A 26,937-nucleotide genomic window follows, 5' to 3' on the forward strand; every position below is an offset into this window, starting at 1 on the left:
ACAAGGGCTCCGTTTCAGATCCTTTATTTTTATCCTCACCAACCTCGGTTGCAGGGGACACAACGTTACAACGGTACCTTTTAAATCTTTTTTAATCGTTATTACATTAGATTTACCAAGCAAGTAATAACAAAGAAAAGAAACAAAAAAAAAAAAGTCCAAATGGTTCATTCAAGTCTGCTGAAAGCATTAAATATCTTGCATGGAATCTACAGGGGAAAAAAATACATTAAAGTTTGGAAGGCTTTCTCTCAGTCATAAAAATATTAAATAAGTAATTTATGTCAAAGTCAATTAAGAAAGTAAACAGTGGCTACAGGTCATTGGTGCACAAAGGGTCTTAAAAATTGGAATGACTGTTCGGCAGCAGGTTTTGGAAATGAAGTGATTGTCATTGTGATACACAGCAGCGCAGCACACGGTGACACAACGAAACGTGTCCTCTGCTTCTAATCATCACCCTTGGTGAGCAGTGGGCAGCCATGACAGGCGCCCCGGGGAGCAGTGTGTGGGGACGGTGCTTTGCTCGGCGGCACCTTGGCGGTTTGGAATTCGAACCGGCAACCTTCGTAATTACGCGTCCGCTTCCTTACCCACTCGAATTTAAAACAGTTGTCAAAGCAGTCTTTCATAACTTCCCACTCATGGTAAAATCTATTTATTTTTTGCTTTTTGCCCGGAAATGGCATTAATCAACAGGAGCCAGTTATCGGATGAGCGGCTCTCTTCTCTAGTGCAGATGCCAAATTTGACAACATGGCCCGGGCATTCGGGCTGCCTTTTTATAGAAAATACAAGGGCCCAGCACCCGTGCTTTTTAAAGGTCAATGGGAGCAAACCAGCCAGAGCTGTCCTCCACTTGTGCTGCCCCCAGTGGCCATTATCCGTATAGCCAAAACCCACAGTAAAGGTGCACCTATGACCAGAATATATTATATCACAACGATTTTAAATAATATTTTACACTACTCTCAGACTCATTGTATTGCAGCACATCTCTTATTCTTCACACATTCCTGACTGACTTGTGTTGCCGTAAATCACCACAGTAAATCACTGCTACCTCTCCCAACACCACAAACGGTAAAACTGCATATTGTGCAAGTCTTATCATGGGTTATTAAACATAGCCTTGATTAGTACGCAATATTACCATCTGCTTCTGACCCTAAGCTGACAAGAGAGCACAAAGACAAAAAGAATGAGACATTTCAGAATGCTGATATTGGCCTCAGTTCTTGGACCCATTGGAACAGCCTTAAGATCTCGAGGACATAAAGCAGTGGTTAATACACCCATCAGTCATAACATTATGACTGCTGACATGCTGGAAGCAGAAAAAAAAAGAGAAAAGTAAGTATTTAGGTGAGGTTGACAAGTGACGAACTGTGATGCCAAGGCAGCTGGTTATAGCATCTCTAAAAAAAATAGGAAACAAAAAATGATGGATGATCGTGTATATATGGGTGTGTAAGGATGTAAAAAGTGAAGCCTGAGACAGAAGTCACCACTAGTGTGGTATGTGAACGTCTGGGAGAGTCAAAGGAGAAGGGACATGTGAAGGCCAGCCTACCAAACAAACCATTTTCATAGTCGTAAAAATGTATTTTAATAATAATAATAGAAAAAAAGAATGATAAAAATTTTTAGATCTGCAGTGTTTACATCTGAAATCACTACGGAGGACTTGTGCAAACAACACAAGCCAAGAATTTCAATATCTTGTAGCTACACAGATACCAAGATGATTGATTTGGGAGCAACCTGATCCAAGACTGAAACTGGCAAATGCACATTCAGCTGATCATTCAGCACATGTTGAAGATTTGCTGAGATGTTTAGACTGCAACAAACTAACAAGGTAATTTGAGGTCATATTTCCTATATTCTCATATTCTATATCGCGGTTCCCAGACAGATTCTTGGTGCATGATTGGGTATGCCACAATACACAGGCTGATTCCTCGATTTCCAATCCCGGCTGAAACTGTAAAGACATCACCCGATCCTAATTAAACAATAGTTGAAATTAAAACTTAAGTTAAGGGGTGGACAATTCCAAGGACAATTCCAGGGAAAACTAGGGTCAGCTGTAATCCACGAATGTGTTTGTGTTACTAAAACTAGCTTGGACCACAACCAGATGACGGCGCAGCAGGAAAAGCCACGAGCTCGATGCGTTAGGGGTGACCGTTGAGTTTGTCCTGCAGTATTGTGAGGGCGCTGGAGGTGAAATCACGGAGCATGTGCAGCGTGTCACGCTGCAGCTGCAGCGAGTTGCGCACAAAGTCCTGCTGCGTCTCCACCAGATGCTGCACCGACTCAGACAGCGACTCCAGCGAGCGGGACAGCGACCCCACCAGCTGCGTGGTGGCCTGCTGCTCCTGCAGGCTCAGAGAGGAGTTATGGGCCAGCTGCTCCTGCAGGGTGCCCAGCCTCGGGTCTTTAAAAGCAGGTTGATGTGATGGGGGCGAGGAGGCGGGCCTGGACATGGGCGGAAGGGAGGTAGACGGGGTTTTGGTGACAGCGGAGCCTACAGACGTCCCGTTTGTGACTTGATGGCTGATGGCCCTGGAGGGGTCGCGATGGACTCCTTCCTGTGGGCCTTCGGTAAACTTCATGCCCGGTTCTGTAGAGAACGCAGAGTTAACACATCAACAGTCATTGTAGATCACTTTTATGCAGACAGGTGGAATTGATGAATGTGCCCCCACTCTTTAAGTAAGTGAGGTGATTGTCACTGTGAAGCACAGCACACGGTGACGCAATGGAATGCGTCCTCTGCATTTAACCATCACCCTTAGTGAGCGGTGGGAAGCCATAAAAAACTGGGATTCGGACCGACAACCTTCAGATTACGGGTCCGCTTCCTTACCCACTGCTGGTGTAAATAATGTAAACGATTGCCCCACATCCAACTGAACGCTTATCCACCACCATCAAGTAACAAATGCAGCTCCTGAGATACTTTATGTTGCATTGTTCTTAAATTTAACAGCCATCAGAAGTTCAATTATTTGCACATAAGTGACATTTTGGGCAAAACTGACATATGTATATCAAATAAAAGCTCTTGATCAGTACATGGACAAAAAACAAATAAATTAACACACAGAAACAGTTGGTGCCAAGGGGGGCTTGTGACTTATTAAAATAATTGAACTTGATGTGTAAATAGAAGTGCTTATAAAAACGAAACCAACAGAGATCAAAATCTGGTCTTTTTTTTTTTTTTTTTTTGGAAAAATGTCACTTACAACCATATGTTTCTCACCCCTTGGCATTGAGTATAAATATCAAGGCTGGAGGCAAAAAGAATATTATAACAAGTTTTACCGTCCACATCTGAACTTTCAAAATGGAAATCTGGGACGTGGCACGGTGAGCTCCCTGCAATGACAAAGTTATCAGATTATGTGAAGTTCAGCCCAAATGTAGAACTATTTCCAAGAAATGTAACACGCTCACTCTTGAACACATCCTTGGGCACAGACAGGGACTCCTCAGGCATGGCAGTGGTCAGGGAGGCATCTGCACTGCCAGGCGCGACACTGGGGCGCAGAAGCATCCTGCCGTTGGTCACTCCAGATGGATTTTGAGGAACTGGGGCTCCCACACTGTCATCGTCACCGTGGTTGTCAACCGACGGAGCCCCGAAATCATTGCTAGGCACCGGCATCTGAAGGATGTTGTGCACCATGCTCTCCACAGCCGAGAGGTCTCGGGCGATGCGAGCGGTCGAAGCCCCCGACGCTCTCATGGCTGCTACCTTGCGCTTGGTGTCACACTTGAGGTCTGACCACTTCTTGATGATCTCCAGGATCTCGCGAGGACACTCGCTAATTTCATTAACGCGAGCGGTGATGGCCGCCCATGTGCGTTTCTTTACATCTGAGCAGACGCCACGGTTGAACTTCCCTGTAGGTTCGAGAAACCAGGAGAAATTATTACAGGATAAACAGCCTGGTACTACACATGATAGCGACATGCTAATCCCAGCCAAGGATTTTGCTCAGAGAACAAAACACATTCATTTCCCAAATTCTCAGTAATCTTGTTCGCTTCTTCCAGGCTTTCTTCCTGAGATCAAGGGGAGTTCAAAGGTCCCCTATTATGACAACTATACTTTGTGAGATTATTATTATTATTGAACATTAATACGAGTTCCAGTAGCCTGTCTATGGTCCTGAAGTGGCTAGAAATGGCGATAGGTGTAAAGAGTGCTTTGGCCATTCTGAAAGTGACGTGATTGTCATTGTGAAACACTGCAGCACAGCACACGGTGACACAACGAAATGTGTCCTCTGCTTTTAACAATCACCCTTGGTGAGCAGTGGGCAGCCATGACAGGCGCCCGGGGAGCAGGGTGTGGGGATGGTACTCAGTGGCACTTTGGCAGTTCAGGATTTGAACTGCAACCTTTTGATTACCAGTTTGAGTCCAGTTCCTTACCCGCTAGGCCACCACTGCCCCGAAATGACCACGGGTTCAGTCATGTGAGACTCTGAAGAACCAGTGAGTTCATTTTATTTTTTCTGGAAAAATGCAGACACAAGTGTTGATGACGTCATTTGCGCAAATGCCACCTCAGTTTCTATAGGCCGCTCTCCACCTCATTAGCATTTAAAGCTACAGACACCGAAACGGTGTGTCCTGGTGAAATCTCATTGTGGAACTGGATCAAAGTGGCTGTAATTGCCGTTGAATTTTAACAAGAGGCTTCAGATACAGTATTAGGGGGCCAATACGAAAGCAAAAAAATAAATACATAAGTACTGCAAACAGCACCATTGGTGAACACTGGTTTTAAAATGCCTACTACATCTAACAGGACATCCTAACAGATTTTAGTAATTGCTTTAGATATATCCACATTTTCTATGAATGTAGGGATCTATTAACTTAGTTTTCAGTGTTTTACAAACGTACAAAACAATACAATCAATGGAGGAAAATAAAGTACAATTCCCATGAAAATGGTAACATCTACACTATGGTCATGACTGATCCTAACCCCCCCCCCTTCACATATACTTGCCTACGAGAATGTGGCGGTTCCTTTTAACTTCACTGAGCATGAGCTTGACCTCTTCGAAAGAGAAGCGCGACTTCCTCCTCTTGAAGCGGACTGTGCCTCCTCCGCGGCCGCTGCGAGCATAAGGATACCCAGACATCCTGCGCTGCGGCGTCCAGCCCTCCACAGACACGGCAGGCGCGTGATCCTGACGGCAGAAGACCCACGTGTTGCAATTCAGCATCATTTGGTGACACATAGTCACTCACAAAATACAATTATGTTTATATATAAGTGGGATTTGAACCCGTGACTTTGTGGTGTTCTGGTTCATAGGACAGTGCGTTTGGGTATTTAGTATATTATCTTATATATGAAAATTCTCAGTCATTCAGGTCTTATTTCACTGGCAACTAGACTTTTATTATTATTATTATGGTATATTACCCACGTGTTCCGAGCCTTCAAACCACCTCCTGCAAGTCCGTTTAAATGGTCGATATTTCGTTTAAATAGTGAAAGTGAAGTGTGGAAAGTGAAGTTTTCCGCCGATTACCGTCGCGTTGACGTGCGAGCAGCGGGCGGCGCGTAAACTCCAGCGGGAAGAATTAACATGCAGACGCCACAAAGGCGGAGACGCCTCGACGCGGAAGGTGCCATCCGGCTTGTTTTTTTTTTTTTTCTAAATCGGAGCCTTTTTCTTTAAATTAACCATTACCGCTAATTGGTGATTTATGAAGCCCTGGCCAATGCGCACAGGCGCCGCGGCTCTTTGTTGCGCCGCAGCCGCCCGAGCTCAGAAACCGGAACTAAGCGCTCGGCGTCCCGCGTTTAGCCTAAAACGAACGGAGGTAAAATAAAATAAAGTCAATTAAAACAACAGTAGTACTCAGACACGCGTCGCCTACCGTCGCACCGAACGCGTTAGAACCGCGACACCCGCTTTCCGGCAGCGCTTCCCGGGCGTAAACACGCGGCGTCCGCGGGCCTGCTGGCCTCCGTCGCCGCGGCGCGACGTCGCGTCCTGTCGCGCCTCGCCGCCCGCCGACGACGCGCCGCTCCGGCCCGAGTGCGCTTCTTACCCGGGGAGCCGCGGAAACGGCGCCGGTGCGTCGCGGCCGACACAGTTCGCGGGGCGCGGAGGGTCCGAGCCGCGCAGGCTCAGCTGCGCCGCGTTCTGCGTCCGCGCAAAAAACCACGAAGTCAGACGAGAGCGGACGCGAGCGGAGCCGAGCGCCCAATTCACGCACCCACGACGATTTCTATACAATCCGGTTAAAACAGAGAAATAAAGATACATGGTGCATTTTTACAAAAAAATATGACATCCTGGGTCTGAATGAATGAAATGTTCTTATGTGCGGACAACAAAATCAAATGAATCAATCCATGGAGGTCTGGATTTGGACTCACACTCAAAATGAAAGTGGAAAAACACACTACAGGCTGATCCAACTTTGATGTAATGTCCTTAAAACAAGTCAAAATGAGGCTCAGTAGTGTGTATAACCTCCCTACCATGTCTGGGCAGCACCTGAGGGATCTCCCCCCAGACCTGGACTAAAGCATCCACCAACTCCTGGACAGTCTGTGGTACAATGTGGCGATGGTGGACTGAGCGAGACATGATGTCTCAGATGTGCTTCATTGGATTCAGTCCATAGCATCAATGCCTTCGTCTTGCAGGACCAGCCGCAGCATATGGTCTCACATGGGGTCTGAAGATCTCATTTCGTTTCCTAATGGCAGTCAGGCTGCCTCTGGCGAGCACATGGAGGGCTGTGTGGCCCCCCCCAAAGAAATACCACCCCACACCATTACTGACCCACTGCCAAACCGGTCATGCTGGAGGACGTTGCAGACAGCAGAATGTTCTCCATGGTGTCTCACGTCCATCACATGTGCTCAGCCTGAACCTGCTTTCATCTGTGAAGAGCACAGGTGCCAGATGGGTGAATTTGCCAATCTTGGTGTTCTCTGGCAAATGTGCTACACTGTGTTGGGCTGTAAGCAAAGCCCCTCCTGTGAACGCCGGGCCCTCATACCACCATCATGGAGTCTATTTCTGACCATTTGAGCAGACACATGCACATCCTGCAGCTGGGATGTTACCTTCCTACGGTCTCCTCCATGTCTTCTGATGTTCTGGCATGCCTCCTGGTAGCACTTCCATGCTCTGGACACTACGCTGACAGACACAGCAAACCTTCTTGCCACAGCTCGCGTTGATGTGCCATCCTGGATGAGCAGCACCACCTGAGCCACTTGTGAGCCACATGTAACTCCGTCTCATGCTACCACGGACAGTTAAGCGGCCCCGTAATTAGTTGACGGTTTGAATCCTACTCCGCCAAGGTGCCACTGAGCAAAGCACCGTCCCCACACACTGCTCCCCCGGGCGCCTGTCATGGCTGCCCACTGCTCACCAAGCGTGATGGTTAAATGCAGAGGACAAATTTCACTGTGTGCACCGTGTGCTGTGCTGCTGTGTATCACAATGACAATCACTTCACTTTCACTAGAGTGGAAGCACCGCCAGCATTCAGAAGTGAGCGAAACATCAGGCAGAAAGCATAGTAACTGAGAAGTGGTCCGTGGTCACCACCACCAGGACCACGCCTTTATTGGGGATGTCTTGCTAATATCCACAAGTTGTCTATTTCATTTGCACATCAGCATGTGAAATTGGTTGTAAATGAGTGTTGCTAAGTGGACAGTTTAATGTCACAGTGTGATTGACTTGGAATTACATTGTTGTTTCAGTGTTCCCTTTATTTTTTTGAGCCATGTATATAGTACAATACAAACATCTGTCTTATATGTGAATGTTTTTTGTTGAAATAAATAAATACACTTACTGTATTTTTCATGGATTTAATTCAGTATGAAAGAAAGCACTTGTTCTCGGTTGTTAAAAACAGAGCAGCTCACCTTGAGACAGATAGATTTTACAACGCAGTGGACAAACTGAACTGCAAATTGTGTTGACCCATACCATTATTTTTAACAATTTTATTACAAAAACAGTATTTGTACCTCATTCATAACAGTTCAGTAAAATAATAATCTGTATACAGTAAAATAATAATGAATATGCAGAATTAATTCCCTTTAAAAATCACAGCAGAGACCCATTACATAAATTTAGCATTTTCAGCAGGAATTTCTATTTAGTTATTGTAAGTAAGCCTAATCACCTTAACAGGGTAGATTATGAGCAGAGATACACAAGTCGCCAGTCTCAGCAATAGAGACTGGGTGGCCGTCATTCACTTTTCACCCAGTAGATGGAAGTGATGTCACTGTCACTAATGTCACTAATGTCTCACTTAAGTCGATTGATCAACCACAATTTTTTTTTACATTCATTCATGACACGTGAAGTCTTCAGCAAAGCTGTTTTTTTTTGTATAAAATGAAGCAAAGCAAACATCACAGTATAGTACATTTAAACACAATGAAGGCCGAGGTTTTCATGAGTCACTTCTTCCAACATATTTGGACATTTTTGTGTTTGATAGATAATATATGCTTCCGTCCTGTTTATTTCTTTATTAACTTATGTGCTCTCTGATTGGCATCACTGATACGAGACTGATTGACAATGGCCTGCAAAACATGGAAACAGAAAGATAAGTGTGTTAATCTGAGAGAAGACATAGTTTGAAATTTATTCTGCAGCTAATGGGGCTAATCAAGGGTCATCTTATCTTATCCCTCTACTGATCACAATTTACTCTATTTTGTATGTAACATAATGTATTTTTCCAAAAACCTCAGGCATCATTTAGAAAGTACAGCAGACCCCTACTAACACTCCTTGCCTCCCCTGAAGACCCGTTCATTTTGATAAGTGTGTGAGGTCAGGGTAGAGGAGATACTGACCTTCTCTCGTATGCTTTCAATCTGGCCATTCTGCATGTCTATCTCATTGCCAATGTCTTTTGCCATGCTCCGCAGGTTGCCAACGATGCTTTCCACGTGTGCAAGGTTCTCTTCCATCTCATCCTCTCGTGCATCTTTCGTCACTCTGCAGGCATGTATACAGATACCTTTACTGTTTTAATATTTGTGGACAGATTATACAGAAGAAAATTAAAAAGAAGCGTGAAGTAGAAGCAGTAAAAACATATTCTTGCATTAATTTGTATTGTGTCAAGATCACAAATACTCCCAACTCATAAAAATCTACAGTCAAATTTGTCATGCCCTCAGGCCGTGTCATCCTCCTTGCTCGCACCCCAATTCCCAATCAGCCCCTGAAGTGCCATGCATCATTATATAAGAACTTACCGATTCTACTGTGTAACTGTCTTTCATGCTGAGCTGTTATTCAGAAATGCTGTAAACCCGAACCTATCCGACCTCTTTAGTTCTTTATTCTTTAATAAATCTTTTTTTTTTTTTTTTAACGCTTGCACATGGGCCATGGCTTTCTATCAATTCTTCCACCCAGCCCCTCCCTCCAGTTCTAAATGCGGGATGTTGCTTTCGTTGCCATTGCCTGCATCTTCTCATAGACTATTAACACACTGCCTACACAATTTGCATCCACCCCGTCAGCCATTGCTTTGAAGCTGTAATTAAAATGTTACAAGTGAATTACCATTCCTGTGGCTCACAGAGCGCTTCTGTTTTTCAGCCAACTTAAGAAAATCTTTGAGGCCTACTATATGTATAGCTATTATCGTTAATCATTATTATCATTAACCTATTGTGTAAGTATCCCAGCTGCACTGTGTGCTCTGAAAGTAAAGCATGTTCTGATGTTCAACTCCAGAATTAAGGTAGTCACAGTGAACGAAACTGCTGAGTTTGGTTGCACATTGTCGCATTCCGCAGATGAAAACGATTCTCCAAAAAATATAGACATTTAATTATATGCTAAATTGCTAAATGAGCAAACAGCATCAATTTTGTTGCAGCTGTGACAGACTGGTTTGCAGAGGGTTTGGGTTCAAACTGCACAGTTTTTTAGGCAACCATAAAATCTTCCATTTAATGTTGTGTGCCATTTTTCATTTACTTAAACCCAGCAATTATTGAAACCAAGTAATTTCAGAGATACACTCTTCATTTTGGTTTTGCCTTTTAAAAGAGGGTCCTAGAGACTTGGCAAAAGCCATAAGCACTATATGCATATAATTCCATATACAAAGTAATCGTGCAAATGAGACGTGAGGAAAAAAGGCACTGGCAGAAAGCTACATTGTGGGTTTCATGCAAAACTATGTATTTGTTCCAACGTTTAGGTCGACTGAAAGGAATCCTTTCTCACAATATTGGCACTCTTACACTTTAAATAACATCACAACTGTGACAGTTGCTGTGTCACAAGAAGCTGCTATCTGAATGATGTCGTTCAGGAACAGCTGGATCATAGAATGAACTATTTAAAATGGAAGCTAAAGTTGAGGCAATAGCCATAAATACATAAACTGCAATAATGCTCTCAAGGTTATGCTGTAAGATATTGACCTTCTGCCTGCAACCCCTATACACCAGTGCCAATAACCTTTCAATTACAATAGAGCTGCAAATTACTAACAATTACTGCATTAATGCAATGCTAGAACAGAAAAAAAGATGACAGATAAATGGCTCTTAGTGCATTTGCCTCCTGTTGATAAAAAAGAAAGCTTTCTTCACCTTGTTATGTAGCCCCCACTCATGAACATCCTCTCATTCTCGTCCACCACTCGTGAGGATGGCTGATTGGACACCACGCCGTCCCGTTTATTTCCCCATACCTTCTTATACACACTGCTTGCTTCAAAGTTCTTCAGCCTGGCAAGAGCCAAACATGTCACTTTTCATTGAAGACCCATGCCCCGAATATAATGTTTTTCATTACATTGTGTCAGTAATAATTTGTGTTGTAGGATTGTAAAATATAAGTGAACAGACAAATAAACCAAGGGTTTAATCACAGATAAACATTGCACAGCAAAATATTTCAGTGTGTGGAAGAGTTTTTGAGATGCAGGGTGCAGAGGTACAAGGGCACGGCTTTCATGCAGGTGACACACAGACACAAAAAAGCACGCCCCCTGCAGGCAAGACCCCAACACATACTTCTCACAGGCGCACAGACCACAGCACTTTCCCAGGTCGGTCAGGTTCTTCTCAGCCTCCCTCATGTCCTGGTTAATCTGGTCGAGGCCTTCCTCAATGCGCTCCAGTTGTTCTGGGCAGTGGTGGGAAGGGATGAGGAGTAGAGAATTGCGGTTTGAGGGAACAGAAGGGCAAAAAAAAAACAGTCTTTCCTCACCAAAGCACCAAGCAGTGGCAGCAAGCAACGCGTTCATATAAGCATCTATCACTGCTGACTTAACTTAAAACTACAGACAATAAAAAAGGTATGATTACAAATTGGACTGAACCTAATGACACAGATGAGAAAAATAAGAATTGTGTGAGTAGAAAACTGTGTTTGTTTACACACCAAAAAACATTGACAGACAGGACTGATTAATATATATATCTTTGATGACCAGATGGTATAAATGTGTCACATGTACATTGCAATAATAGATGGATGACAATTAGAGGATTAAAGGCCCCTTAAAAGAGCAGTATGTACTGTAAATTTTATTCAAAAGGAATGAGAGAAAGGTAACTGCAAATCAGTGTTAGTTATTGTGATTCTGTTATTGTGAATCTGTTACCATGTACAAAATAGTTATATACTGCAATGTAATGTCAGGCAGAATAAATTAAATTTAGTTGTAATAAATGTATTCACTGAGGGAATCAGAGGGAATTGCTTCAGTTTTAAGGTAGGGACATGCATAGTACCCCCACAAAATTGTTAATATAGTTTAATGAACATAAAAAATACTTAAACACATTACCACTCACACAATAAAGACAAACCCTACTGCAGTGTGAATGCAAAGCAGCATCAGGCCGCCAGTGTGGGGAAGGATGACAGACATGTGGGTGGGAGGAGCCTGGGCAGGGGCTGGACCTACTTATTCCATGGCCAGAAACACAGCCCACAGCACTTGGCCATGTCTGTGAGGTTTTTCTCAGCCTCCTTCATGTCTTGGTTGATCTGGTCCATGCCCTCTTCGATGCGGTCCAGTTGCTCTGAGCAAGCGGGTGGGTGTATGGGCCAGAGATAATATACAGACACACACACTCATGCACATGTGGAAAGAGATAGGAAGAAAGTGCGGTCCGGCAGGAACACGCGAAAGCATACAAATGACCACAGTTTGAAGCAGCACTGACAAAAAAATATACAGACACGGCTCACACATACGTAATAAATGTAAAAAGAATCCCACTGAGAAACAACAATTTGCATGCTCACTTAAAATCCCTATACACAACCATCAAATGTATCTTGGTCAATCATATTACAAAAATATATAATGTATACTAATTAAGCAATAATCCACAAGCGAATCCCTACCCTGCACCAATGTCCTGGAATGGTAAAACACTATTGGGTAACACACTTGCCTATGAACCAGAAGACCACAAAGTCACAGGCTCAAACCCCATCGTGTCCCTGAGCAAGACACTTAACCCTGAGTGTGTCCAGGTCGACTGTTCCTCTTACTACTGATTGTAAGTCGCTCTGGATAAGGGCGTAATAAATGCTGTAAATGTGAATTAGTGTATTACTGCAATCATATCAGAGTTTACAAAGACTTAAAAACCTTAATGAGAGCGTCCTTGATTAAATAGTTCCATCTCTGATCCAGTTGTTCCTAAGCAACGCCATTCACACAGCAGCATGTTATGTGACACCTAAATTGTTGCTGTCCAATTCAAGATCTAAATAGCTACTGTGCTGCTGTATCATTTCATTTCTCATTTCCTGACATAATTTCTCTTCCTTTTGCTCATTAAGACAATGCTGAATCAAAGAATTTGAGCTAATCTGATTTTCCACAGTATAATGACTTCTTGTTACGAACACATACAGTTAGCAAAAATGGCAAAGGGTCAGTTTGAGTTTAATATCTTTACCTCCCTGCTCGTCCAGCATGACCAGGGCTATTATTCCAGCATCTTTACTCTGTTAAATATGAAATATAATTACATTTCTTTGTCAAACATCATTTGTAGATGTTACCACTCACAGATTCAAATGCAAATGACCAAATTTTCTAAAAACCTGCATCTCATGTGTTTTTGTGAATTTGAATGTTACACAGAAAACAGAAAAATAGATCAATATACCTATATAGCGTATATTTTGGAGTAGTATATCCAGCAGGTAATTTTTACGCAATTGTTTTAAATGTGCATGTGTTTTAAAGGTATGAGATGTGCTTCGATCTCATACCTCTTCCAGTAGCAGCCTCATGTTGCGGGTGCTCTCCAGAGACTGCCAGGAGAAAGGCAAGTAAACATTGGCAGTGTGGAGGGTAGCATTGTTTAGCTTACACTACCTGACATAAAGATCAAGGAGAATGATCCATTCAACCATTTTCAGAGCATGCCTAGACCAATTTAGAATGGCTATTCCCCATAACTTCAATGTCTTTGAACAAATGGCATTAAAGAAAGATGAGCCTGGGTGCCTGCACTCCGTTATGGGGAAATGAGGGCCTAGGAGGACAAGCCTCTTCCTTTATATAGTTCATCGCATCGTTCCTATCATTTGTAGGAGCGGCCCTGCCAAACCAAGCACACGGTGCACAGCAGATACTGTGCATATTCTGAAAATAAGAGCTTACATCTAATTAAAATGCTAGGAAGGCACACTAAATAATTCGCTGATGTATTTGAACAGGTGGTATTGGCACTGATATGGCCGTGCAGTTACCCTGTGGTGCTGGCGTGTGGGAGATGACCTGTAGTAACCTTTACCTGCTGGGGGCACTGCAGGGGTGGTGGGAGGAAGAGTGTGATTACTGCTTGAGGTGGATGGTTGAGGATAAAGATGCCTAAAGATTGCTGTCCTGCATTACTGGATTGGAAATAATACTTCAATGGGACCATGGTCTGTTGGATGAAATGGTAGTGGCAGTGCAAATGGGTCTGATCATATTCAGCTGCCTGTGTGTGCTATGATTTTGCATTATTATGCTCCGGGTGTAGCAAGGTATAATCTGAATTTGATGTTAGCATTATGCTGTTTTTTTAAAGTAACTTATGAGTGTAGAATTTTTACAACACAATAAAAGGCCTTCATTCAGTCAAGCGTCTACACGTTTCTTCACTGTGGCATTACCTCATCTGTTAATTGATTGGCTCGCCTCTGCAGCTCGTCCATTTCAGATCTCAAGCCAGTGTCAGAGGCCATAATGCCACGTGTGAATGCTGAAGAGAAGAGACATAGAGGACAAAATGTGTTCATCTGAACAATCAGAACATGCAGAAATGTTACTGATTGCACTGATATCAGTAGCAGCACACATTTAATGCCATATGATGCTTATGTATATCTGAACGATTAATTTTTACTGTGATTAAAGCAGCTAGACAGATTTATCCAAAAATTTTCCAAAAGATTTTTTCATGTCATTTTATTCTTTGGAAAATTGCTAAACAATGAATCTACTGCAATATGTTCATATGCAGGTTATATTGAGGTCATATATTTTAATACCCTCATAGCCAATAGAGAGTATTGGTACCACTAGGCAATATTTAGACTTAACATCCTATTCTACACATGTAAGCATCAGACCTTCTCACAACATTTTGGAGTGTGTGTTCTTGGCCAGTCATCCAGAAGATGTTATGTCAGGCATTGCTGAATGAGGAGGCCTGGTTCAAAATCATCCCTAAGGTGATTTGGTCTTGTGTGCACCAATAGATGGCATTCAACAGAGAATGCCGTCAAAATATATTTGCAAGTATGCCTTACACAGTCTTTCACCAGGGCATACACCACATATACTTCTTAACATTGAAAAATTGAAACTCATTTCACCTAAAAAAAGTCAGGTAAGATTTTGCACTACAGTACCCAATGAAATGAGGAAATGACGGAACGAGGAACATGGGTTGTCCAATAAGAAGCTCAGAATTAGCCATAGATCATGTGCTGCAGAAAAGCAGCTAACAAAATCAGGTAGGTTATAGGTTGTTTTTGAGGGCCTGCTGTAAGCATTTAGATGGAGCTTAATTTGGAGCTTTAAAACAGCCTGCTTTTATAGAAACGTTACAGTATATGCCTAGAAAAAGTGAAAACGTACCTAAAAACCAAATACAGTTTTTGGAGTATCACAGTCATCAACCTATAGCTTCTAGGCTCTGAGAATGTAGAAAGGTGTCTTCTTGACTAAACCCATCTTTCATGATCATTCTGTAGTCTCCACTTATTGATTTGAACTAGCCCTTACAGCAGCACAGAACAATCTGCACAATCAACAAATCCGCCCCTTGTTCCGCCGTTTCCCCTTTCCATGACATCCTCCAACCATCTGAACTAATTTGCTGCAGCTAATTCAGACGGTAGGTCCCGCCTCCTCCACAGACAGCAGAGACGTTGCCCTATAGAGGGATAACTACATTATAATTACTGAGCAATCACGGCATGCTTCACCCAGACAACCTGCTGCGGGGACAACAAAATGGAAAAAGTGGAGAGAAACCAGAGACAGAGAGTGGGTGGTGGGAGAGGAGACAAAGGTACATACGATTCAGCCATCTGTAATGTGGCATCTATACCGTTTCTGTTTTTTATCTGTGCATTTTAACATAGCGCACAGTTCTTTATACACCTGAAGCCAGCTAACATCACAGTCAAACAGAGGGATGATTCTGGTTGTGTGATGTAGTAAGAGTAATGCCCCTGGAAACTGCACCAGAGTATCTGTCCCTTAGATCAAGCTTTCCCAATTACCACTAATTGGTATCCATTGACCAGTATCGCAGGAACACTCAGTGAAAGCTAATAAACGGTGCCAGCCGAGACAAATATCCAATAAATTATATAGGTAGTTATGTATTAGTTCTTCTAATTAAATATCTGCAACTTTCAAAGATTAACAATCTTGGTATAATATATATACTTCTATGATCATAGCAAAATCCAATCCAGCTAATTCATGCAGCACAGTCAGACAATTTGAATTAATATCTAATGAATAACACAATACCGGAAATTCTTAAAAGGTCACTGTACAATACATAGTGCTGATTCATAGAGCTAATGACAAATTATTCAACCAAATGACAAAGAAATGTTTGCCAGTCATTAATGAGCTGCATTAACACTCTTTTAATATCCAATTATTTTTGCCCAGTTCTGGCATTACAGTACAGGCGAAAGAAGGTGTTTAGCACTTGTTGGCCCCTTTGCCTTCACTCTGCGGTCCAGCTCACCTCAAACCATCTGGATTGGGTTCAGGTCCGGTGACTGTGGAGGCCAAGTCTCCAAGTACATAACTCCACATGTGTTCATTTATAGTTTTGATGCCTTCAGTGCCCCTGTCCTTTCTTTGTCATTTGTCAAATGTATTTGAATGAGAAGGTGTGTCCAAACTTTTGGCCTGTACTGTATATCAACTTGATGTCATGGACTGTCATTGCGGGGTGCTCCGGACCAGCGTCCAGACCAGAGATTACTGTGGACTGTTTGCACCTGCTGTTATATGTGTAAAAATAAGTTTCCATGTTTGCTTAGAACCTCATGTATAGGGCAATTGTCTACATTTACATTTACGGCATTTGGCAGACGCCCTTATCCAGAGCGACTTACAACGTGCTTTCAAGTTACCATCGATGAAGAGATCAATTCTATGAAGAGATCAATGTCTATGTGATGCACGGGACATTTTGATAACACAAGTTATTTTATCCCCATAACTGGTGGTCAGAACTATGAAAAAGTGTGACGTGTATGTAGTACTTATCATGCTTTGACAAAATAACTTTTTACAAGCAGTTTGAAAACTTGCCATGTGATGCACGGGACACAGAAATCTAGTCTCACTTTTTAAAACAAACTTCCGCAAATTCTGTGAACTCATTCAGAAGCATTCAGACAAAACTATTGCGCCAAATATTTCAATGTATAATGGGAGTAAAAACTGTGCAATACTTGAATAAAATAATGTTTATGAAATACCAATATATGCAACAAAAATCAGATGGACAAGACAACAATGTCACAGTTGTAAAAGTTACACAAGTACTGTTACGTTAACCAGACATTCCAGCACTTTGAATGTCTGGGTTATGATAATAATTTGCTTTGAATTTCATAGAAGTTAGTAAAATGTTACATCCCAACAGTGTTTCAAATGGTTTGCAAAACCTTCAGTCAGTTTTTTTAAATACATTGAAATTAAATGATGTTCCACATTATCTGAGTCCCCATCTTAAATATTAGGACAAGTAAAAGTGCAAATATTACCAAATTTTTTTAGCATCTTGGTTTCAGGTTCTAGAGAATCGCCCTATGGACAAACACCTTACCTAAAATTAATAAACTCACATTTAATTGTCTAAGGTATTTCTGCTATGTAAGGAAATCTTACTTATTTAATCAGCTGCCACAGCTATTGTGAAGTCCCCAACAAAAGCTGTCACACTAGAGAGCAACACACACACACACACACACACACACACACAGACACACACATTTAAGCAGGACACCTACTCACCACACCCACTAACTAAACCTACGGGGACACAACACAGCGAAACCCTCTCCACCGCAGGCTTCACACTAGAGGGCCGCCTATATGGACAGCACCCTGGTTCTACTGCGCAAAGGGCGAGGGGCAGATACACACATCGCAAACGGCATGATGCCAAAAGGGGTGTAGAAAAAACAAGCAGTTCGCTGTTCATTATGTGAGCATGGAATTGGAACTCAGTTCTGTTGAGGGCGGAGTTTATTAATATTGTAATTAAGGCAGAATGATGTCAGTAGACACGCATATGGAACACAGTAGATTTAAAGGGACAAGAGAGCACAGATACAATAACATATACATTTCAAAATTCTCTCAGTAGTTGTTATGATAGTGTACGAGAAAATTATTGGGGTAACAATTTTATGATTTAACACGTGAATATGCGTTGCTTTGCTTTATTCTTGAGCTTCCGCTGGACAGTAACATGTCACTTGTAAATAGTTCCGTGGATGCTAGAGACAGTGGAAGCAGCAGTTTTTTGAGTAAGTGAGTAATGCCAGCGTGATTTACGTTTGTGTTTGTTTAAGCACTTCAAATACTTGTTGTCAGAATCGCTACAAAAAGGTGGCACAGAAGAACGAAACCGAGCACCACTACAAATAATCATTTGTGGTTTAAAACGAGTTTGAAAAAAGGCCCGTCACAGGCCCAGGAGAAAAAAACAAACAGATAGAAACAAATGATAGAAATGGGAGATGCAAGTGGGGCTTCATGGCCACGCCCCAACCCCCACCAGCAATTACCTGGAGGGCATTAATGGTGAACAAGGTGAGACGTCAATCTTCGGGGTTAATTCAGTCTGTAAATGGGGTGTTGCAGTTGGAACGATAACACAGTGTGGTGACTAATTTTTAAATAATTAAGCCGTGTAATAATGAAAATGAAATAAACCGAGTGTTTCTCAGTAGGTGCTGGGCTGGGATTATTGATCTTTCGCGATTTTTTCCCCCCTCAAATGTCAAATAGCCCCTTAATAAGGGCGCAGCGAATTCCAAAGAGCACGGGGACGCTCTGTATAATTTAGTAGCTACGGAGTCTCGTTAGGAACTACAGGCGTAGACACTTAGGTTCTTCTTTTATAAAGAAAAAAATTGTCCATAATTAGATCAGACAGTTGAGATATAAGATTTAAACGTCATGCCCCTGTCCTCTCTTTGTACAGCTGGCATCTAGTGGTCTGTTATCTGAATACACTTTCGGTACCTCGTAGACATCTCATATGTAGCATCCAAGACCAGAGGCGGAACCTCTAATGTGTAATTCAGCCTCATGCTGCTGTCTAATGAGAAAAGTTGACCTGGAACACTTGGGGAAATTATGCAAATGTTACAAACACGTTCTCTGCCACCTTATCCACAAAACACATTAAAACCTATAGAACCTATACTAGTCATGCAATCTGTGACTTCACAAATAGTTTAAAACGTTCATTTGTGCTACACTTTCATGTTGACCTGTTGGCAAAAAAAAAAAATCGACTTTAATGCTGTCTTTTAACGGGCGATGGTGCGCGCTTACCTCGTACCCGAAGCCTGCCGTGTTTCCAGGGCGCTCTTCAGGCGGCGGCGGCCGTGTTTGCAGCATCCTCCCCCCGGGCCACCGCACTCGCCCGGCCCGCTCCCTCCCAAACAAACTTACGGACGCGCCCCTCTCCTGCGAGGCAGTGCGCGATTGGTCACCGGGTTCACGGGGCAGCGCCTGAGCGTCTTTCATTCGCTCTGCGGAACGTCAGTCTCGGGAGCCGGCCCCGCCCACCACATCCAACTGTTGCTCGGCGACCGGTGCCTGCGCGCGCACGTCACGACCGTTCTCTTCGCAAGGTAAATAAAGTATATTGCTTTCCAAACCTTTTTTTAAAACCATTTTTAATAACAGGTTGCTTTTTATGGAGTGTGGAGAGTTCCACAATACAATAATTATAATAAGCATTTAAATGACATTTTAAATAGCTATTTAAATGTGAGTGCTGTTACTTTATAAGAAACAAAATTAACACAAAGATACTGGTGACATTAATAAAGTGAACACGGCATAGCAATAAAAGAACCGAGAGTGTATTTGTATTTTATTGTTCAATAAAAATGCAAGACATTTTGAACATGATAAAGCGTAATTGCGAAAATACTGACTATCGTCGTTTTGAAACAAAGCCGCCACCTAGTGTTCCAGCCTCACACACACACAGGAGCCAACAAGTCGCACCTTCAGAGCATCAGCTGATGGAAGGAAGAACCTGCGTCTCTGTTTCTACGAGAACATTGTCAGCTGCAGCCACTGAGGAGAGACACAATGCACTGTCAGGTCTCTTAATGGCACTTCTACAACAATTCGTTCATAATACCTCTTGAATGTTAACTTTAATGGAGCCATTGTTGTCGCTGTCCAGTGTCTTAAATGCACCTACAGAACATAAACATGTCACCTCTTTACAGAGAAGTGGAACGAAACGGTAAATTGTGTATTACATGAATTTGAGGAGAACTCACAACACATAGCATCCAGTCGTACAATGCAGCCAATGAAATTGTCAAAGTCCATGTTACCCTTCTCATCGCTGTACCTACGGACAATGAGCTGGAAGAGCTGATCACTGAGAGGAAAGCCTGTAAGACAGAAATAGAAAATAACATTCGGTTTAGGGTGGTAGTAGCCTAGCGGGTAAAACACTCGCCTATGAACCAGAAGACCCAGGTTCAAACCCCACTTACTACCATTGTGTCCCTGAGCAAGACACTTAACCCTAAGTGTCTCCAAGGGGGGTGGGGGGTGGGGGGTGGGGGGGGGGGGGGCTGTCCCTGTAACTACTGATTGTAAGTCCCTCTGGATAAAGGCGTCTGATAAAAGCTGTAAATGGTTTCACTGCTTGGAAACATTTTCCAAAAAGTTGCATATTGTTATCGGCAGGTGGTGCTGTTGTGTTCAAATTTTAACTCCCACTTCTGCTTTCATTGCTTCACAGTGATTGAACACATCAAATGATATATATATACATTATATATACATACATTAAGACTCCTGTGTAAAATGTTAACTTGGGCTCACCTGCAGCTTTAAAAGCGGCTGGCAACTCATCTGCACAGATAAATCCTGAGCAATCAGCATCATGCTTTACATAAATGGCCTATGCAGACAGGAAAAATATATTCATATACACAACTAACAGTAAGAATACTAAGAAATATAATTATAAAATTCTCAATCTCATAAAAGTCGCCCCTGGCCTAGCCTACCTGGCACCGAAAAGCTTGATAAATATATGGCATTTGTGATGCATATTTTGAGCATCAACAAATTAAACACGTTGCATTTTAATGTTACAAGATCACAGTAATCTTCAAATTTTGAACTACAAAACAAACAAAAAAAAGCCAGGGTAAGGATTCAAGAAAAGGCTGCAGGTTATCGACCCCTGGCACAGTGGGTAAGGAAGGGTTGTGGGCTCAAATCCCGAACTGCCCAGGTACCACTGAGGTCCCCACACACTGCCTTTCATGGGCCAGTGGTGGCCTAGCGGTTAAGGAAAAAGCCCTCTTAATCAGAAGGTTGCTGGTTCATTTACAGCATTTATTCAAATCCCGATCCGCCAAGGTGGCACTGAGGTGGCACTGAGCAAAGCACCGTCCCCACACACTGCTCCACGGGCGCCTGTCATGGCTGCCCACTGCTCACCAAGGGTGATGGTTAAAAGCAGAGGACACATTTTGCTGCGCTGTCCTAGGCTGTGTATCACAATGACAGAAACAATCACTCTCAATATTGGAAGAATGGAGTAAACCATGATTTCTACCTGCCAGGTCTTGATGTTGTTCCACAAATACTTGAACTCATGGAAGCCCAGCTTGCCCGTGCTGTCATTCTATTAAAGCACTTGGATAAAGGATTCATATGGTCACAGGACAGAAGCTTGCTGGAGCACGTGACCATGCTGTATTATTGCAGGGTTTGAACTGCAGATGCCACTGGTGGGTGTTAAGTGGCACAGTCACATTTAACCGTATTATTATTGTGGCAAACAAAACCAAACAGTACACTAAGTCAAACATACATTTTGTCAATGGAAAGAAGTCCCATCAACAGAATTATTAGGCAAGTTGTATTTTTGAGGAATAATTTTATTATTGAACAACAACCATGTCCTCAATGAACCCAAAAAAATCATTAATATCAAAGCTGAATGTTTTTGGAAGTAGTTTTTAGTTTGTTTTTATTTTTAGCTATTTTAGGGGGATATCTGTGTGTGCAGGTGACTATTACTGTGCATAATTATTAGGCAACTTAACAAAAAACAAATATATACCCATTTCAATTATATATTTTTACCAGTGAAACCAATATAACATCTCCACATTCACAAATATACATTTCTGACATTCAAAAACAAATCAGCGACCAATATAGCCACCTTTCTTTGCAAGGACACTCAAAAGCCTGCCATCCATGGATTCTGTCAGTGTTTTGATCTGTTCACCATCAACATTGCATGCAGCAGCAACCACAGCCTCCCAGACACTGTTCAGAGAGGTGTACTGTTTTCCCTCCTTGTAAATCTCACAGTTCTCAATGGGGTTCAGATCAGGTGAACAAGGAGGCCATGTCATTAGTTTTTCTTCTTTTATACCCTTTCTTGCCAGCCACGCTGTGGAGTACTTGGACGCGTGTGATGGAGCATTGTCCTGCATGAAAATCATGTTTTTCTTGAAGGATGCAGACTTCTTCCTTCTTCCAGAAACTGGCAGTAGGACTGGGAGTTGAGCTCGACTCCATCCTCAACCCAAAAAGGCCCCACAAGCTCATCTTTGATGATACCAGCCCAAACCAGTACTCCACCTCCACCTTGCTGGCGTCTGAGTTGGACTGGAGCTCTCTGCCCTTTACCAATCCATCCATCTGGCCCATCAAGACTCACTCTCAGATCATCAGTCCATAAAACCTTAGAAAAATCAGTCTTGAGATATTTCTTGGCCCAGGCTTGACGTTTCAGCTTGTGTATCTTGTTCAGTGGTGGTCGTCTTTCAGCCTTTCTTTCCTTGGCCATGTCTCTGAGTATTGCACACCTTGTGCTTTTGGGCACTCCAGTGATGTTGCAGCTCTGAAATATGGCCAAACTGGTGGCAAGTGGCATCTTGGCAGCTGCACGCTTGACTTTTCTCAGTTCATGGGCAGTTATTTTGCGCCTTGGTTTTTCCACACGTTTCTTGCGACCCTGTTGACTATTTTGAATGAAACGCTTGATTGTTCGATGATCACACTTCAGAAGCTTTGCCATTTTAAGAGTCCTGCATCCCTCTGCAAGATATCTCACTATTTTTTACTTTTCTGAGCTTGTCAAGTCCTTCTTTTGACCCATTTTGCCAAAGGAAAGGGAGTTGCCTAATAATTATGCACACCTGATATAGGGTGTTGATGTCATTAGACCACACCCCTTCTCATTACAGAGATGCACATCACCTAATATGCTCAATTGGTAGTAGGCTTTCGAGCCTATACAGCTTGGTATAAGACAACATGCGTGAAGAGGATGATGTGGACAAAATACTCATTTGCCTAATAATTCTGCACTCCCTGTATAAAGTATTAAAGGATACATCCATGACTGCCACCATGCCCTTGCAGGACTCATGGGTGAAGCCATCAGTCTTCAGGTCTGCACCTATAATCATTAAAAAAAAAAGTTATCTTTGCTATCATGTAGAACTATTATTATGGCCCAGCAATATGAACTCCACACAAACTACAGTTGCTTTGGTTGCCTTCCTGAACATGATATTTACACTGCAGCTGAATCTGTACTTGAGCAGTTTCCACATTGACTGCAAATGTTTTTTTGCACTTCAAAGTCACAAAAGCACTGCGCAAACTCGGTTTGTCAGAACAGTTTGTACTGCATTATGGGATCTGTAGTTTGTGTTATCAGCGCTTCATATCCCTGGCCCATAATAATAGAACTTGCAGCGAGTGTGACATGTGTGTGTTAGACTCACATTTGGAAATGACTTTATTGAGAATTTTCATCAGCTCACTGGGGGAAATCTCCATGTCCTTTCAAAAAATAAAGATGCAATTTAGACACCAGCAAGTTATTCTCATACCCACATTGTCCATCCCACATTTGTATGTTTCGGGGCTTTAAGGGGGGGTAACAAACGTCCGTATAAACCAGAAGACCACAAAATCACAGGTTTGAACCCCACTTCAGACCCATACTGGTTAAAAATATCCACGGACTCCTATTGGCAGGCAATGTTTGTAAGTAGAAACGGCTCAAAATGGGAGGGACAAGATTTCTCAGTTCTATTACTAGACTTATTTTATGGAAATATCCACAAACAGTATCAAACAAATCATTCCAATCCCTCACTGTTGAAAAACTGCATGTATTCCTAACTACACGCTTCCATTCGTGTCATGTGTGAGATCTATTCATCCAGATGGGATTCCCAAAGCAAACGTGCAGCCACGCCTGCTTATGACTCATTGTGCAAAAGATTTTCCAAAGGAAAAGAGGCAGCAGTAACACCCACTACAGAAATGACAAGAATGCAGAGAAGAGGACGAATGAATCACGCTTCCCTCATCTGTGGGTTTATTCTGGCTGGGAAATGGCAGCAGAGAGATGATGCCAGCCAAGGCTAGTTCTGGCCACTGGGATCGTCCTTCGGAGCAAATGCACCATGAAGGACAGATAATGGGACCTTCTAAATTCCTCAGCTTGTAACCACACGCAAATGCATCAGAAGAAATGAGCTTCAGAAATAGACAGGTGAGCATAGAAACATTCAGAAAAATCGGCGGGCTGAAATTGGTGAACCAGTGCGTGCGTGGCGGCGACGTACGTCTCCAGAGAGCTTGGTGAAAACCTGGCGGAACTGCCTCTCTTCCTCGGACTCGTTTGCTGCCGCCAGGGCCAGTGGTCTCTTAGGCGCGGGCTGGAAGGCAGAGTAAACACGGTGCATGCGGTGAACAGCACACACCCTGTCCCTCAGAATGTTCCGCTAAACACCACAAACTGAGCCTTCATTCTAAGCACCTGGCATGAAATAATCAGTGTAAATTCAGAACAAACTACTAAAAGAAAAAAATCATTTAGCAACTTACAGGTTGTGAAGGACCAATCTGGCCTGCATCAATGTTGCTGTAGGTAAGCAGAACACAGAAAAAATATAAGAAAATAAGAAAACCTGCAGATCCAGCGATAGTGTGGTTGAAGACAAAATGTGAGGGTAACATCCTACCTCACAACATCCAAAAATCCACCAATAAGTTTTTTTGTCAGAAACATCCTTCTGCAGTGTGTGTCTCAGATGCAAAATCCCAGTCTGAAAAGATGGAAAATAACGACCCACTCACAAGTGCCAACAGATTCCATGGGCGGTCACCCTGCTCCCTAACTCAAAGTAAACAGATTGCCAGATTGAAAATGATTCACTCATTATTTGATCCAAAAACTGACTGTTTATTAGATACATATAACATTCATTCGTGGCCAAAAGAGAAGGACACAAATACTGTTTTTCACAAAGTTTGCTGCTTCCGTTTTTATTATGGCAGGTTGCATATATTCCAGAGTGTTATGAAGAGCGATCAGATGAATTGCAAAGTCCCTCTTTGCCATGAAAATTAACTTCCCCAAAACCCATTTCCACTGGATTTCAACCCTTTACTTTACTTTACTTTATTTTGCAGACACTTTTATCCCAAGCAATTTACAGAAGGAAGACACCAGCAATTCTCGTTCGATTTCTATAGATTTTGAGTTTACAAAAACTAAGAGCCCTGATAAGGCCTAACTTGTCAGCAAAGAGCATGCACAGAGATTGTTAAGTGATAGATGAAGATATATATATATATATATATATATTAGAGGTGGGCATAGATTAATTTTCTTAATCTATATTAATCTCACTGTAATCTTGGAATTAATCTACATTAATCTAGAGTAAAATAAATTAATCTACATTAATCTAGATCAAAATGGCTCATTTGAATTTTGCAGAAGGCATTCAGAATATTCAGAAAAGTAAGTCTTTGAGAACGGGTTTCTCAAGCCAGGTAGCGCATTAGACCAGGGGCTCATCTCCTGTTTCCAAAAAAAATGCATCACAAACTGCTTGAGAAAGCTGTTCTACTATGATAATTGGTGATGGAAAATAAATTATGTTCAATAAGATGTACTTGTGTTTACCATCTGTTTATTCAGTTAAATAGCTGCATCCATGTTACCACGTCACGTTTGATGTGGTAATTTCACAGTTCGAAGACTCGTTCTTGCCCCCTACAGTTTTGGAGGATGGCCTGGTGTCCAGAAGGGCAGCAAAGTAGCCACTTCTCACCAAGTAAAACATCAAGGACAGACTGATATTCTGCAAAAAGTACAGGGATTGGACTGCTGAGGTCTGGGGTAAAGTCGTTTTCTCTGATGAAACCCGTTTCTGATTGTTTGGGGCATCTGCAAAAATGTCCGGAGAAGAATAGATGAGTGTTTCCATCAGTCCTGTCTTGTGCCAACAGTGAAGCATCCTGAGACCATTCATGCGTGGAGCTGCTTCTCATCTAAGGGAGTAAACTCACTCACAATTTTACCCCAGAACACAGCCATGAATAAAGAACGGTACCAAAACATCCTCCACGAGAAACTTCTCCCAAACATCCAAGAACAGTTTGGTGAAGAAAGATGGCTTTTCCAGCATGATGGTATAAGGACAACTAAGTGGCTCGGGGAACAAAACATTGACATTTTGGGTCCAGGGCCAGGAAACTCCCTGGAACTTAATCCAATTGAGAACGTGTGGTAAATCCTCTCGAGGCTGGTAGACAAACAAAAACCCACAAATTCGGACAAACTCCCAGCTTCTGAAGGAATGGGTCGCCATCAGTCAGGACTTGGCCCAGAAGTTGATATACTTCAACACACCACAGAAACAACCGACAAAAAGATCTAAAACCACTGAAGCAGCAAACTTTGTGAAAACCAGCATTTGTGTCGTTCTCTGCTTATATAAGCAGTGTGTCAGGCGCCCACTGATCCCAACTTCATCAGTTCAGCTTTTACCCACAGGACCAGCATTACAACAAACCATCAAACCAACACACAACATAAAAGAAGAGCAGGACTGAACCTGGACTGACCATTAAATACATGCAATACAGATCCCTTATCATGCGCGTTGCCTCCGATAAATATCGGACCTTTATCGGACGCACGTACCTTTCACCTCCAAGCTCGGACAGAAGGTCCGACTCGGTCTCGGCCTGTCCAGACGCTGACGCCCGTCGGGGCGGGGCGGGGCGGGGCGGGGCGGGGCGAACCAG

General features: G+C 42.7%; 3 protein-coding genes across 7 annotated transcripts; all 3 read right to left on the reverse strand.

Annotated features, from left to right (window-relative positions):
* Positions 1–58: 58 nt before the first annotated feature.
* On the reverse strand, positions 59–6,239 carry LOC114769768 (myb-related transcription factor, partner of profilin). Of its 2 annotated transcripts, none has more exons than XM_028963097.1 (5): positions 6,097–6,239; positions 5,039–5,222; positions 3,469–3,918; positions 3,337–3,390; positions 59–2,629 (listed from the first exon to the last, which is right to left on the reverse strand). In XM_028963097.1, exons 2-5 carry the CDS (start codon positions 5,172–5,174, stop codon positions 2,181–2,183), a joined length of 1,089 nt encoding a protein of 362 aa, XP_028818930.1. In that variant the 5' UTR covers positions 5,175–5,222; positions 6,097–6,239; the 3' UTR covers positions 59–2,180. The 2 variants fall into 2 exon arrangements, with proteins under 2 accessions (XP_028818930.1, XP_028818931.1); XM_028963098.1 differs by lacking the exon at positions 6,097–6,239 and adding an exon at positions 5,923–5,974.
* A 1,526-nt stretch (positions 6,240–7,765) lies between these two features.
* LOC114769093 (synaptosomal-associated protein 25) lies at positions 7,766–19,238 on the reverse strand. 2 transcript variants are annotated; one of them, XM_028961822.1, is made up of 8 exons: positions 19,147–19,238; positions 14,208–14,296; positions 13,317–13,358; positions 12,998–13,046; positions 11,090–11,201; positions 10,664–10,801; positions 8,900–9,044; positions 7,766–8,623 (listed from the first exon to the last, which is right to left on the reverse strand). In XM_028961822.1, the coding sequence occupies exons 2-8, from the start codon at positions 14,277–14,279 to the stop codon at positions 8,558–8,560; spliced, it is 624 nt and encodes a 207-aa protein (XP_028817655.1). In that variant the 5' UTR covers positions 14,280–14,296; positions 19,147–19,238; the 3' UTR covers positions 7,766–8,557. The 2 variants fall into 2 exon arrangements, with proteins under 2 accessions (XP_028817655.1, XP_028817654.1); XM_028961821.1 differs by lacking the exon at positions 11,090–11,201 and adding an exon at positions 11,989–12,106.
* A 422-nt stretch (positions 19,239–19,660) lies between these two features.
* Positions 19,661–26,896, reverse strand: LOC114769173 (calpain small subunit 1-like). Of its 3 annotated transcripts, none has more exons than XM_028961958.1 (11): positions 26,834–26,896; positions 24,861–25,012; positions 24,724–24,760; positions 24,462–24,554; positions 23,610–23,667; positions 23,214–23,278; positions 21,416–21,484; positions 20,671–20,749; positions 20,115–20,231; positions 19,970–20,028; positions 19,661–19,902 (listed from the first exon to the last, which is right to left on the reverse strand). In XM_028961958.1, exons 2-11 carry the CDS (start codon positions 24,905–24,907, stop codon positions 19,876–19,878), a joined length of 651 nt encoding a protein of 216 aa, XP_028817791.1. In that variant the 5' UTR covers positions 24,908–25,012; positions 26,834–26,896; the 3' UTR covers positions 19,661–19,875. The 3 variants fall into 3 exon arrangements, with proteins under 3 accessions (XP_028817791.1, XP_028817792.1, XP_028817793.1); XM_028961959.1 differs by having other exon boundaries at positions 24,861–24,944; positions 26,834–26,891; XM_028961960.1 differs by lacking the exon at positions 26,834–26,896 and adding an exon at positions 26,755–26,773 and having other exon boundaries at positions 24,861–24,944.
* Between the last annotated feature and the right edge of the window lie 41 nt (positions 26,897–26,937).

This window comes from Denticeps clupeoides, chromosome 19, assembly GCF_900700375.1.
Source record: "Denticeps clupeoides chromosome 19, fDenClu1.1, whole genome shotgun sequence".
Classification (NCBI taxonomy): Eukaryota; Metazoa; Chordata; class Actinopteri; order Clupeiformes; family Denticipitidae; genus Denticeps; species Denticeps clupeoides.